Source organism: Martes martes (genome assembly GCF_963455335.1).
Source record: "Martes martes genome assembly, chromosome: 8".
NCBI classification, from domain to species: domain Eukaryota; kingdom Metazoa; phylum Chordata; class Mammalia; order Carnivora; family Mustelidae; genus Martes; species Martes martes.
The window spans coordinates 89,272,168-89,287,177 of record NC_137895.1 but is presented as its reverse complement, the minus strand read 5'-3'; the positions used below and the strand labels follow the sequence as shown (position 1 = coordinate 89,287,177).

Below are 15,010 nucleotides of genomic sequence, written 5' to 3'. Positions count from 1 at the left end.
GGTCTGCTGACTGCAAAACCCCCTCTCACTCCACTAAGCCAGTGGTGATCAGTTCTGGTTGTCCCCCAAAACTGCCTGTAGAAAGTCTCAGACGCTTTTTGTTAGTTGGATTTTAATAAAGATACTTGAGGCCTATGCCAGATCAGCCACATCAGAATGACCACCAAGATGAATCGAACAGAATCCAGCTTTCAGAACAATCCTACTAGGCCAGCATAGAAGACAAGGAAAGAATGGTACCTGTTGAGTCTGGCCTCCAGATGGCTGCTGAGATACTCAGAAGGGAAGATGGTATGTTCAAACACAGAGAAGCTGTGTACATGATTCATTGTCAGTGCCAATTCTGTCAAGTTTAAGTGTAGCTTGTCCATGCTGGGAAATTGAGAAAGTAAAATGAGCCTGGATTACCAATCAAAAGCCTGTCAAAACGAACCCTGATGAGTGCCAGGGTCTGGCACTACCTGCTCATATCTGGGAAGGATATGTGACCCTCAGACCCTTCCATCTTCTAGGACTCCTCGACCAGTACACACCAATGCTGCCTTCAAAGGCAAAGGAGAAAATTCACATGTAAGTGCTTTCCCCTCTCTCTGTCGTTCCTCACCACCACCTCCACGTTCCTTTGCTGTACCTCCTTCCCTCTTCCTTGCTCTCCCTTCTTTGAGGAGCCCCACCTTGGCCCTCAAGGGCCCAGGTCCTCACTTGGTGACAATGCAGCGATTCTTCCGGTGACTCTCAGCTCCTGGCTTGTCCCTCTCAGGCTCTCCTTTCCTGGGGGTCTGCTTCTGCTTCAGTGTTTTCTTATTCTTGGCCTTGCTGATGGTAGTAGCACAGTGCTTAGGTAGAAGCTGTAGGAACAGGCACAAGTGACTAGAGAAACGAGATTCCTTCCTAGAACTATCAAGAAGCCCATCTAACAGGCCCTCCACTAATCTCTCTTTTTTCATTTTTCTGCCTTTTTCTTTCTTTGCTTCCAGCATCTCTTCCTCCAAGGGGGGCCCATTTGAACTGCACACGCTTCTTTCAGTTTTTCCTAAATATCCCTCATGGTTAGGGCTCAAAGGCTCAAAATGGCAGTGTCTTTTATGGATCAGATCATCAAGTCCCCACCCACATCCTGAGAGAGAGTCCTTCCTTATGGAAAAATTCAAGTAAAAGGATAGGATCTAAGAGCTCCACTCAATTGCACTTTCTTGGATCGTCCATCCTGAGGAGAGAGTTGTTTTTTGCTTGTACGGAATGACCATCTCCATCTCCATATATTCTCTCCCCTGGAGTCAGCGACCCATTCTACCACAGTTCTCCAGAGACTCAGAGCTCACAACATTACCAGAACTCTTTTTCCTTTTTTTTTTAACAAGATAGCATATTTCTTGTGAGGTAGTTTATTTTTTTTTTTAAGATTTTATTTATTTATTTGACAGAGACCACAAGTAGGCAGAGAGATAGGCAGAGAGAGAGGGGGAAACAGGCTCCCTGCTGAGCAGAGAGCCCGATGCGGGGCTCAATCCCAGGAGGCTGAGATCATGACCTGAGCCGAAGGCAGAGGCGTAACCTACTGAACCACCCAGGCGCCCCTCTTGCTAGGTAGTTTAAACACCAATTCTGTATCCCTTCTCTTAACCAAGATACCCAGTCAGCTGCACAGAAAACGTAAGATAGAATTATATATTCCAGTATCTTCTTCAAGGTAATCATCTTAGAACTCTCTCCATTTAACCCAATGCTGCTGAGCATGTGCAGAACATGTCTGGAAACTCCCCACTCAGAATTACTCTCAGAACAGCATAAGAGCCATAAGAAAACTAGTTTTGTTACTTCACAGTCACACTAAAAGATGTGACACTAAAGATATGTCAACCCTGAAATGGTGCCAAAATATCTGTGGTCATTTCTGAACATAGTAAAAGACATAACCCCATTAGTAATGGCAACATCACCAATTACTTATTGGAAATGATAACTATGGAGGGAGCAACACTCACTTGGTTGGAAAAGTTCTGGTGTGTGAGAAAACAATTACTCATATCATGTTTTCGTCACCCTTGATGGAGCACTGAGCAAATCTCTTTAAGTGTGTCCCTTGCATGTAGTAGGTATTCAAATTGAGTGATGAATACACTCATAATCATACTTATTTGCCTATCTTCTTTGCATTCCTTACTTAAATTTCTTTCTAATATGTATTTGTATTCCTTTTTCCCTTAAATCAGGACATTCCCCCAAGGGCAGGGATTGTGTCACTTCCTTCTGGGGCCCATCCGAAAACCCAGCACAGAGCTTAGAGCCCAGTAAGTACCAAATGATATAGCAGCTAACATCTACTGAGAGCCATGTACTAAATATTTAACATGCTCGACTTCATTTCATCTCTAGGCTATCTCTATTAAGGAACTATTTTTATGCACATTTTACATATGAGAAGATGGAAAGGTTATGTAAGTACTAATATTAACTGCCCATATGTATACACAACACGAATGCGCATACACACACACACACACACACACATCCTGGCTCATCCTTCTCCCAAAGTTGCTACAAAGCCTGACTCAAACCCAGGAAGGGTGGGTAGTCTAGGAAACCCAGAAGACTCCAGGGCAACAGCAGAAGAAGCTCCTCGTTTTCAAAGTTTCTGAGATTTAGATTGAGTTCATCGTGACCAGGTGCTATGAGTCAGTCAAGGGAAGGGAGAGAGGGGAAAACAAGCAGATAAGGACCAGAAAGTAGTCCTGAGGATAAACACAGAGGAGGGGCCTGGAAATGTTCACAGGGCCCCAGATTAGGGTGCAGATGGACAGAAAGGGGAGACAAGATGTGTGATGTCAGGGGCCACTGTCCTAACTATGTGTACACAGGGCAGAGAGAGGAGGGGAACGAAGTCAGAACATTAACTCATCTCCCAGAAGTCTTCAAATGAGAGCACAGGTTTTGCTGGTGTGCAGCTGTTCAAATAAGAGTATTTTTAGACACCTCTATCTAGTCCTGAGGGAGTAAAGGAGTAAAGACTGAAGGGTTACACCAAGAAAAGAAACCTGCCATAAACTCAAGTACACAAAAGCCCTAGCCCTACTTGGGAGACAGGGCTAGAGAACTTGGTGTTTGAGAGGAAGACAAGGGAAAGTGAAATAGAGACAGAACTCTGAGCCTACCTGCTCGCTCAGGTTTCGTTGTTCAGCACAGAGCTCCAGGACGCAGTTGCTGGTCTGCTTGGCCAGCTCTTCCAGGAAGGAGTTGCAGTGATGAAGGCCATGGTTCTTCAGGTGGGGGTACTTTGGGAAAGAGGAAGCAAGGAAGAAATTGTCATCACCAAAACAGCCACTTCTTCGTCATAATCTGCTCTGATCCCCTGACCTGAGCCGCCACTCCTTCTACAGAAGAAGAAACTCAGACCCAGAGATAGGACACATTCTACATCAAGCTGAGATATTTAGAGACACATGTCACATACCTATGTACCCTTCTTATGACCAAAACTAGCATTTGGAATTATGTTTTGGGGAATAAGGATGAGATGTGATTAGAGGGATGGTAGAGCTTGGAGTCCAGGGAACCCACCTCCTCTGGGCACATCTCATGAGTGCAGTGGACAAAATGAGCGCAAATCAGGGGGAAAGCAATGGCATAACGCAACATGGTAGGCTCTTCCAGGGTCATGGCAAACATCTTCTCAAAGGTGCGGAGATGGAAGCTGCAGAGAAAGGGGAAGGAGACTCAGAACCAGGGCTTAGGTGCTGATCCCTTCCAGGTGGAAAGAATATTCATTCTTTCAGCAAATATTTACTGATCTTTACCCCTCCCTCCTTCATTTCCATACTCTTTTTTGTTTTTCCTAAGTAAGGTCTATGCCCAACATGGGACTTGAACTCATGAACTGGAGAACAAGAGTCATATGCTCTACTGACTGAGCCAGCCAGGTGCCCTACATTTCCCTACTCTTAACATAGACAGGAAACCAAGAAACCTAACAGTTTTAGACCTTTATTCTGGACCCCATGGCAGTTTAGAGTGAATCTTCGCTCCCCTAAACAAAATTTGCTATTCTTCCCTCAGAACCTCTGTACAATTTGGGCCATTCTTCCTAATTTAGAAATCCTTCAGTAATATTAATCCACATCCCTCCCCAAAATTGCCCACTCAGGCTTCAGAAAACTTTCTCAGGTTAATTCCATGATACTAATCTTTCCTCAACCCTATATCCTCTCAACATCATGCACCCTTTATATACTTTCTTATGTTTGCAATTAATATGTTGATGTCCTTTTCACATGTGAGTGTTGTATCTCCCCACCTACACTGAATGCAGAAAGCAGAGTCAACATATTGTGCTGCTTGTTTGATCTGCCAAAGGACATAGTCATGTACAACAGTGGGCACTTGATAAATGCTGAATGATACCTAGGAAGACAAACTAAGTTTCATCCTCCAAAGGCCCTATTCTCCAGCTCTCTCAATTATTTTCAGCTCTCTCTACTAAAATTCCACATTTTCCATGTCTCTTTTAAATCACAATGTCCCAAGAATAAAAAGAAGCTGAAGAAGTTTCCAAAGATAATAATGTGGGAAAAGCCACACTGATGAATTATCCCAAGTAATTATCCTAAAGAAAGCCAAAACAGAAAGAAGCCATCCTCAAATTCCTATCACTTAGTAGAAGCTGGAATGAGTGAGTTGGAGCATCTGTCTATAAGGAGGCCCCAAAGATAAAAGGTTTTCCCATCTATAGGAAGGAACTGCTATTCTCCACAGAGGCCAGGGAAGAGATCAGGTCAAATGATAAAGAGCTTGGAAGAAGGACATACCAGAAAGTAGACAAGTCAGAAGTTTCCACCAGTATGTTCTCTACTGAGTCCAGCATTCGGGAGTGAAAGACAATGAGGTTCATCACCTTGGCTAAGTCAGCATTCTCGTGCAGGTGCAAGGGAGCCTTAGCCACGCTGGTATATGCCTATGGTTGGTGTTAGGAAAAGAACAAGATCAATGAAAAGAAATGTCCACCTTGGAACTACAGTTTGGCTAGGGTTTGTCCTGCCAATCAGCAGTTTTCTTTTTTTTTTCTTTCTTTCTTTCTTTTTTTTTTCTTTTTCTTTTTTTTTAGATTTTATTTATTTATTTGAAATGGAGGGAGAGAGAGTGAAGGAGAGCACAAACAGGGGTAGTGGCAGGCAGAGGCAGAGGGAAAAGCAGGCTCCGCACTGAGCCGAGAGCCTGATGTATGGCTTGATCTTGGGACCCTAAGATCATGACCCAAGCCAAACACAGATGCTTAACCAACTAAGCCAAGGTGCCCTTCAACCAGCAGTTTTCAATGTTGAATCACTCTATACAGGAGAGATTAGGAAATAAAATAGAAGGGATTGTTGGGGAGGGAGAACTCTCAGAATGGAGAACCATTAACAGGAATAGACCTACCTGTAGACGGAACCAGTCCAGCCTCAAACCAGAGAATTCAAACTTCTCTCCACTCTCAACTGCAAGAAAAACAGAAGTTCAAAAGAAAATAAGAAAACAGCACCCTATATCCAACTCCACAGAATGGTAGGTCCTTTTCAAAGTCATCTTGTCCCATTCCCTGGCTTGGGATCAATATTTCAAGAACAAAAGATGTTTGCTCTTATATAGACCTCTCCTCCTCCACAACCCTCCAGTTACCTTGTTTGAGATTCAGGGAGGAGAGAGTACTGACGAATGAGGACATTATAATGGACTCCTCCTCAGGACACACAGACAGGTTCTAAAAGAGAAGTTGGAGTTGCCATCAAGCAGGTAGAGTTTCCACCAGGATAGAATCAAGGACCAGAAGTCTCACTCCGTGCATGAAGATACAAGAGCGCTAAGCACCACAGATATAAAGCTAAGCAAGAGGCTTCCCTGTCTTGCTAAACCCAATTTCTCTTTATTTTTCTCTATTTCTATGTAGCTTCACGTAGGAGGGGGAAAAAAAAGACTGCGGAGATTATTCGTGGTTTTTTTTTTCTCTTTTACCAAATGTAGAGAAGAAAATCGGGCTTTTTGACACACAATCTACAGAGCATGAGACTCAGCCAGGGTGGCCCCCAAGGGGAAATGACTGGGCATCGCTCTGACCTTTCCAAAGCAGAGGCAACTGAACTTACTTGAATGATGTCGCTGAGCACAAGAGCATCAAATCTAGCCAGGTACTGAAGGTGGTATTGCTGTATCACTTTGATGTGTCTTCGGACCAGAGCCCTGATCTCCTCCAACAGGAAAAGCAGTTCTGCAATGCTCCTACAAAGTCGAGGGTGAGAACAGGAAGATTAAGAGACTAGAAATATCAACTGAGACAAAGGCAATGCAGACACTGAGACCTCCCAGGTCATTTGATGTCTCCCTGTCCCTTTCCCCCGGCCATCTAAGGTCAAGATTCTTAACCATGTTGAGTACTAACGAGTCAGCATAGTCCTCAGGGGTCTTTGTCTTGGTGACGTTTTCTGCGTGGCGAACCAGCCAGGTTACCTCATCACGGATGAAGGACAGGGCCATGAAAACATAAAGCGCCTAAGGAGAGGACAGGGACTATGAGAATTTTCAACCTGGAAAACAGATTTCAAAACACAAAGAACTATCATGACAATACATGAATGGATACCATTGTGTAGCCAAACCCAGCAATCGTGTCCAATAATAAACACAGAGACCCACAAAAAAACCATAGGAAACAGAATCAGATATGGTCATACGCTGACATTAGCTCACAGCCGATTCCTTTTCATCCCTATTAAATCTTAGAAATATTTACTAGGCATTTATGTGGTTTGAAAAAAAAAAAAAAAAAGCAGCAAGCTCTGTCTTCAATTAGTTCACGTCCAAATAGAGGATAAGACAACTACACAAATAGCTATGATATACCATGATGGTGCCCAAAAAAGAGATCCAAGAACTTTCGGGGGGACTCCCAGAAGATTCAAAGGAATCAGCATATACATATACAAACAGATCACGAAAGCCTCAGAAATACAAAAACTCCTGAATGCCAAGTCATTCCACACCACCACCCACCGCCCCCACACACAGAGACTTTTATCATTGGCCATTATTCCCCAGTCAACATTTCTCTTTCTTGCCTTGGGACCCAGCAGTCCTGGCTCGTCGGTTAACACACTCTCCAGCTCCTTCACGGCCATCCGCAGAAACTGGCGTCGTTGACAGTGGAACTGGCCACTAAGAAAAGAAAGTGGAAGCTAGAGACTAATGCCTCTCCCATCCTTAAAAACCCTCCTAAGGCATTTAGGAAGGGGGGTCAGGTAGGAAGAACGTTCAGTGCCATAGTCAGACTTGGTAAGAAAACATAAGAATCTGCGGGGCAGCACCGAGTTCTTGGGTTGAAGCAATAAAGCTGTACAGAACCCGGAGGTGGCTTAAGTGAGAACAAAGGTCCGGAGAGATTCCTATTCCATCCCCTCTTGGCGGGCCCATTCCCCACCTTTACCTGTTCGCAATTACATGTTCCTTGCTTTCCTTGATGTCTGCCACTCTCTTGCCATACCTGAGGATTGACACAAACACAGCAGCGACTCCACACCACTGATTAGAGGCCTTGTCCCACTTTCCCAGTCCTGAGAGATTCCAAACCACAGCCTATGTACGGCAAGCATGGGCAGCCCTCACTGACAGGATGTGTGCAAACCCAGCTGTCCCCCCCCCCCAAACCCCCCGGCCTCTTGATAAGAGACTCACAGAGCTTAGAGATTATCCTGTTCTCTTCACTGTTTTGCAGATGAAGAAAATAATCTCTAGGAAAGAGAAATGACTTGCCAGGAGTTACACAGGGTTTTAGTGGCAAAGCTGGGACTGGACTTCTCGTCCCGTGCTCCTGCCTTATTGTCAGGCCAAAGTCCTCTTCCAGGTTTGAGGGAAATAAAAGAGGCAGAGCATAAATGTGACAGAGGCCCTGCCCTTAAGTAAGAGAAGTTACTCCAGCAGCTCTCCGTTGGGTCCCACCCATCTCCTCTTAGAATTTTCCCTTATCAGTGATCTCTTTGTCACTTTAATCTCTCTGTCTTGGCTGGGTGATCCTCTTCTTCCAACACAGGAGTTCAAAGCCTCCCTTATCCTGAAAGACCCTCACTTGACCCCGACCAACTCCTGAACTTTCCCACTCTCCCACACTACCAAACTCCTCCAAAGAGATCCCTAAATGCTTTTTACTTCGTCACCCTTCACTGACCCCTGAATCCCACAAGGCCTTTGACACTAAAAAACTGCTCTCTCTAAACTCCATGTGAACAGCTGAATCACCAAATGGCCTTTTCGTTGTTTGCTGTTAGTCTGTTATGTTTGACTCTCCTGACCATGTCTCTTTTTTCTCCATGTGATCCATGCTCAAAACTCCCACATTACCTTAGGCTCTGTGTGCTCCCTATGTTCATTCTATCTCTCTCCTCTTGTGGGCATCACTGTTGCCACTGCATTAGTCAAACTTCATAACCTGTCTTTTCCCTTCTCCAAACCGCTCCCTTATTGACCTTGGCACAGAATCAAAGAAATGTAGGGTTGGAAAGTATCTTAATTAAATCAGGATTCAACTCCATGGCATTCCTGGGGGATAGTTATTTCAACCTCTACATAGTATGATGGAAAGCAACAGGATTAAGAGTCAAAAAATCTGGAGTTATTTCCTAATTCCATATTAACTGAGTGACACTGAGATTGAGCTCCATTGTCTCATCTACTAAATAAAATTTAATACTTATACCTGAGTATAAGTAACATGAACATCAAAATTAGATCATTTATGCCAAACAACTCCCTACGCTATAAATCTTAACATGTTAGTTGTTGTTCTTCAAACATGTCTCCCATTCCTTAAAAGCAATAATCATTAGAAAGTTTTATAGGTATGGGGGCGCCTGGGTGGCTCAGTGGGTTAAGCCTCCGCCTTCGGCTCAGGTCATGATCTCAGGGTCCTGGGATGGAGCCCCACATTGGGCTCTCTGCTCAGCAGGGAGCGTGCTTCCCTCTCTCTTTCTGCCTACCTCTCTGCCTACTTGTGGTCTCTCTCTCTGTGTCAAATAAATAAATAAAATCTTTTAAAAAAAAGTTTTATAGGTATGTAGATATAGATACAGATATAGACCCAAATCCACTCCTGTAACTTCTAATTATTAATCCTAGATTTACTATCTCTTAACGCTGACAATGGTTCATTTAATGATAATACCCAGCTGTTGAGTGTATGAGAAATAAGTATTCTCACAGACTATAGATAATACATCTTTGGAAGGCAATTTGGTAGGAGCTATTAGAATTTGAAATATGACTGGGTGGCTCAGTCAGTTAAGCGTCTGACTTCAGCTCAGGTCATGATGTTGAGGTTCAGGGATTGAGCCCCACACCAGACTCCCTGCTCAGCGGGGAGTCTGCTTGTCCCTCTGCCCCTCCACCTGCTTGTACACGCTCTCTCTCTCTCTCTCTCTCTCTCAAATAAATGGAATCTTTTTTAAAAAATAAAATAAAATAAAATTTGAAATATGCATACCCTTTACCCTAGCAATTCCACTTCTGAGAATCTACCTAATAGAAATGTTCACAAAGATACATGTCTAAGAATGTTCATTACAGCATTTTTTGTAATGATATTTTTTAAAAAGGAAACAGTCTCAAGTATGTCTCAATTAAAAAACAAAGAAAGAAAAGTGGAAACAGTTCAAATGTACATCATAGGGGATTAGGTAAATAAATTATGCTTCAACCTCATAACAGAACACTATGCAACTGTTAAAAAGAATACGATAATTGTCTACAGACTGATATGCACAAATATCCAAAATAGAGTAAGTGAAAAAAATCAAACTGCAGAATGTAACATAGAGCGTGAATCCTCTGCTCTTTAAATATTGCTTCTATAAGGTTGAAAACATATGCATGGCTTTACATGTTTATATATACACAGAAGCATCTGGAGGACATATGCCAAACTATTCCGGGAGATGAGACTACAGACAACTTCCACTTTGTATTTTGTACACGTTTGAATTTTAGTTTACAACTGTAAAAAAACAATAAAGGTATTTGACCCCTTCCTCAATCCAACACCTCTCTCTCTTTATAGTTCTCTATTCTTCCTTACACAAACTTCTTCAAAGAGTTACTTGCTAAATTTGTTATCTCCCATTTGCTTCTAAACCCACCAAAACCCAGCTTTCAACCTCAGTACTCAACTGAAGTCCGCAGGAGAGATACTAAGACCATCTTTATAGCCAAATCCAACGAACATTTTTCAGCCCTCTTTTTTTTTTCTGACCTGTTAATGTTATGTAACGTAAATAACTGATCCATCCTTCTGAGAATGCTTTCTTCCCTTAATTTCTGTCTTCCCTCTTCTCAAGACCCCTGAAATATCTTAAAATAAGATTAGTTGGCTCCCACGTCTCACCCTTTCCAGCTGCTAAACAAGTCCTCAGTGACCTTGTGCACCTGGAGCACGTCCTCCCGGATGAGGGTGATATACAGGGAACCCTGCAGACACAGCTTCCACAGCTTCTGGCACTGGCTGTTGGAGTTGAGGCAGCCATTACAAAGAAGAAACCCAACTGCAGGTGGGTAAAACAGTGCAGAGGAAGACTTTTAGAATTTTCTATCCATGGAACGTGCTGCTACATTGATTCCCAACTCACCCCATAAAACTTACTGATAATCCAGCGTTCCATCACTTCCACAGACAGGTACTCACAGGCCATCTGTGAGAAGAGAGGCAGAGATGGTCAAGCTGTTATCGAACTTGGTCTTCCCCTAAAGACTGAGGCTGTCAAGATAAGGGCAGTCAAACTAGAATTTAAGAACCAAAACCAACTTTTATTTTACCAGACTGGATCAGGGTACTTTGATAAGTCAGTAGCTGGGGAACCTCCCAATAATGGAAGTGAGACAACCGGAAGCGAAAACAAACACAGCTGAGAAAAAGAAGAGGAGGTTGGGCTGGAAGTCAGGACAAATGAAAGGTTTAACATAACTTCTCTTCAACAGTTCATAAAAGCAATACTCAAAACATTCACATGATTTCTCCCTCTTATGGATTATTTTACCACTTCAAGTAGAAATCACTCATTTGACATTTCTCATTCATCTTGTACCATCCCTTGTCTTTTTATGACTATATGGCATATGTTCCCTTACAAGACACTAAGTTCTTTAAGCACGGCCGTTGGGCCCATAGTAATTGAACAAAACTATGTGTTAATTGATGCCTATGTTCAAGTTCCTGCTAGGCTGAATAGTGTCTAATGACTCACTTTCATCTACCCATTCAGTCTATGATTAGGTATTAAATTCTTTCTATGGGCAAGCACACACTAATCCCTGTCCGAATAAAAGCTCCAACCCAACCATGATTTTTAGCTACAAGAGGTGATCAACTTAGATGCACATCCTAGAAGAGGTTTAAAGCACTCTTAGAAGTGATATTTCCTGAAAGAAGCACCCTCTATAGAGATGGCCTTGGCAAAAAGAATGCCATCCCTGACAAGAAGGGAAGGGAACCTACCGTGTCTGAATTAGCAGGGTTGATCATGGCTGGGGGGGTGCTGATAAGACTCAGAAGCTGGGCACTGCGCCATTGCTCAGCCCCCTGGTTCCTCCGGACGAAAAGGAAATGCAAAGAGAGGAGGGCTTCACTCACAGCCTGTGGGGAGAAACCAATGAATCCTTAGTGTCAATGATGAGGACGATATACTTCCACTGGAGGAATTCCCCACTCTCTTAGGGAACTTGCCTTTGTGTGAGGCCCAAACTCCTCTGTCAGCTTCTTCAGAGGTTGGTCATACTCTAAGACCATCTGCCCCAGACGGGCAAAACTGGGGTCACTGGAAGAAAGCATAGGAAAGAAGAGTTACAGGTCTCCTTTAACCATGATGTAAACTCTCGTGTTTGCTTGTAGGATAAAGATGCATACCTGGACTAACATTCCCCTCTACCTCCAAAGATATATATACTGAACTGTGAATTACATATATAGATAACCCATTCCAGGCCCAGGTGCATTAAGCTATTCGAGAGAACTATATAATTTGGGACAGGTCCATGAAAGTTTCTTCCTTGTAAGCACCCAAAATGGTGTTGGACACAGGATAGGTACTCTACAAATTCATGTTGATTAGTTGTAATTCAAGTGATATGCCTAGACCCAAATTTGTATACAACCCAAAAAGATATATATTCATTCAAGCTAATGGGTAAGGCATGTGCCTAGGTATTCATGTAGACACATGGGAATACACATCATACATAGAACAATGTGTCACAGCCTCCTCTGATCCCTCTGGTTTTCATTTTTTCAGCCCTTAAGTCTTTTATTTGCACTAATGGAGGGGCACAGAATTTCAGATAATCCAAAATCCATTTATACTTGGCTTCAAATGTATTATCATATATTACTTACCTCTAATGGCCTTACCTTGCTGATATTATTTTTACCAATACTAAAAACGAAAAACAAAATAACAAAAAAACAACTTTCATTTCCTTTTGCAATAACCTGAAAAGCATGGTGGAAGCCAGACCAGGATTAAAAACTGATCAGAGACAATGCAAATTGGATAATCCACTAACAGATATTCAAGAGTTAACTATACGTAAACGGGCAGTGCACTTGTTGAAGTATGCCATTAAAAGTATTTTAAGTGGGTTTTTTTTTTGTTTTGTTTTTTGTTTTTTTTTGCCTGGGTCATCATGTAGGTTACAGGTTCTCAAATGAGAAAGCATGGCTTCTATTTCCTTTGCATCCTTGTACCTCATACCACCATGTACGAGATTCTTCATCTCCTGTATCCCCTTCACTCACCTGTGCCCATGCAGCATCTCGTGGGCACAGTTGTACATGCCAATGAGGACTCGGCGGTCCTCAATCCGTGACAGAAGTAAAATAACTGAGGTGTAAGTCACAATCAAATCCAGGTAACTCCGAGTGAAGTCAAAGTTGAGATTCTATAAGGAAAATACATAGGAACCCAAGAACAGCAATGCCAATTAATTCCTAATTCACCAACCATTCCAGATAGTGCCAAAGAGACTCTGAGCGGGTCTCTTTAGAAGGAGGACTGGCAGGATGAGAAGGAGAAAATCAGAACAACAGTCAAGGGTTAAAAGTGAGCTCAAGATACACAAAGGCCAGGAGATATGGTAGCATCTGGAGGTTAGAAGAAGGGCAATAAGAACATTTTTGTCATTTTTATATTAAATCATATGGCTGATTTACTTAAGACATACAAATATGCTTTAGCTTTAACACTTGACATAAAAGAATTATAATCCTAGTATGAATAATACAGTATATTATATTATAATTCTGAAGGAATAGCCTTCCTCCAGTCCCTTCCCAACCCACACTGTCCCAACCAAGACCTTTTCTATGGCTCTGAGGATAGGAGAGAATTACAAAGAATCTTACAATATCAAAATGGCACTGGCAGGCATCAATGGTGTTGAGAAGTTCATATACATGATCCTGGGGGTAGAATTGGAGATGAGAATGAATAAAGAATAAAGAGAAGATGACATGTAATACTAGAATTTTAAGGAAGAGTTTCTTCCCTTATATAGGTCCTAAACAGCCACCAAATAACATAAGGAAGCATTGCTGAATAGAAGGAGCTCCTTCTCAGAAAGCCAACAGTGGACCCCTATCAAACTTACCCTACCAAATGCTCATGTTTCCACAGGCCCAGTTCATCACTAGATTATGGACACTCTGACTTTATCATCCCAATGTCCCCTTCCTCCACAAAAGAGGATTACAAAATGAAGATCATCTGATAGGCTCTTTTATTTAAATTCAATTAACATACAGTGCATTCTTAGTTTCAGAAGTAGAGATCAGTGATTCATCAGTTGTATATAACACCCAGTGCTCATTACATCACAAGCCCTCCTTAAAGTTCATCACCCGGTTCCCCATCCTCCCACCCTCCTCCCCTCCAGCAACCCTCAGTTTGTTTGCTATGGTTAAGAGTCACATATGGTTTGTCTCCCTCTCTGAATTCATCTTGTTTTATTTTTCCCTCCCTTCCTCTATGCTCCTCTGTTTTGTTTCTTAAATTCCACATATGAGTGAAATCCTATAACTGTCTTTCTCGGATGGACTTATTTCACTTAACATAATACTCTGTAGTTCCATCCATATTGTTGTAAATGGTAAGATTTCATTTTTTGATGATTAAGTAATATTCCATTGTGTATATAACCCACATCTTTTGGCGGGGGGGGGGGGAACCTTTAAGTTGTTCTTTTTTTTTTTTTTTTTTTACTAATAAATAATGTATTATTTGTTTCAGGGGTACAGGTCTGTGATTCATCAGTCTTACACAATACACAGTGCTCTCCACAACACATACCCTCCCCAGTGTCCATCATCCAGCCATCCCATCCCTCCCATGCCTCTTCCCTCCAGCAACCCTCAGTTTGTTTCCTGAGATTAGGAGTCTCTTATGGTTTGTCTCCCTCTCCGTTTTCGTCTTGTTTCATTTTTTCTTTTCTTCCACTATAATCCTCTACCTTGTTTCTCAAATTCCACATATCAGTGAGATCATATGATAATTGTCTTTCTCTGATTGACTTATTTCACTTAGCATAATACCCTCTAGTTCCATCCACATTGTTGCAAGTGGCAAGATTTCATTTTTTTGGTGGCTGCAAAATATTCCATTATATATATATATATATATATATATATACCATACCTTCCTTATCCATTCACCTGTCAATTGACATCTGGGTTCTTTCCATGGTTTGGCTATTTTGGACATTGCTGCTATAAACATTGGGGTGCAGGTGCCCCTTCAGATCACTACATTTGTATCTTTGCGGTAAATACTAGTAGTGCAATTGCTGGGTCATAGGGTAGCTCTATTTTTTACTTTTTGAGGAACCTCTATACTACTTTCCAGAGTGGCTGCACCAGCTTCATTCCCACCAGCCAGGTAAGAGGGTTCCCATTTCTCACCATCCTCTGATAGGCTCTTTCTAAGATACCAGAAATCAGACCCAGTTTTTTCTT

At 42.3% G+C, this 15,010-nt stretch overlaps 1 protein-coding gene across 1 annotated transcript in view; it reads right to left on the bottom strand.

The window, feature by feature from the left end:
• The window catches only part of NCKAP1L (NCK associated protein 1 like), a gene marked incomplete at its 5' end in the record, with an annotated part of 41,820 nt that overhangs the window by 18,499 nt on the left and 8,311 nt on the right, over window positions 1-15,010 (bottom strand). Inside the window, 17 exons of the mRNA XM_080812374.1 lie at window positions 241-372; window positions 703-848; window positions 3,153-3,272; window positions 3,559-3,691; window positions 4,803-4,948; window positions 5,413-5,471; window positions 5,653-5,734; window positions 6,117-6,249; window positions 6,410-6,519; window positions 7,086-7,182; window positions 7,451-7,507; window positions 10,397-10,553; window positions 10,652-10,700; window positions 11,504-11,641; window positions 11,732-11,822; window positions 12,800-12,942; window positions 13,406-13,462. Of these exons, the coding sequence (XP_080668500.1) occupies window positions 241-372; window positions 703-848; window positions 3,153-3,272; window positions 3,559-3,691; window positions 4,803-4,948; window positions 5,413-5,471; window positions 5,653-5,734; window positions 6,117-6,249; window positions 6,410-6,519; window positions 7,086-7,182; window positions 7,451-7,507; window positions 10,397-10,553; window positions 10,652-10,700; window positions 11,504-11,641; window positions 11,732-11,822; window positions 12,800-12,942; window positions 13,406-13,462 (1,850 nt within the window). The remainder of the gene's footprint in view (window positions 1-240; window positions 373-702; window positions 849-3,152; window positions 3,273-3,558; window positions 3,692-4,802; window positions 4,949-5,412; window positions 5,472-5,652; window positions 5,735-6,116; window positions 6,250-6,409; window positions 6,520-7,085; window positions 7,183-7,450; window positions 7,508-10,396; window positions 10,554-10,651; window positions 10,701-11,503; window positions 11,642-11,731; window positions 11,823-12,799; window positions 12,943-13,405; window positions 13,463-15,010) is intronic.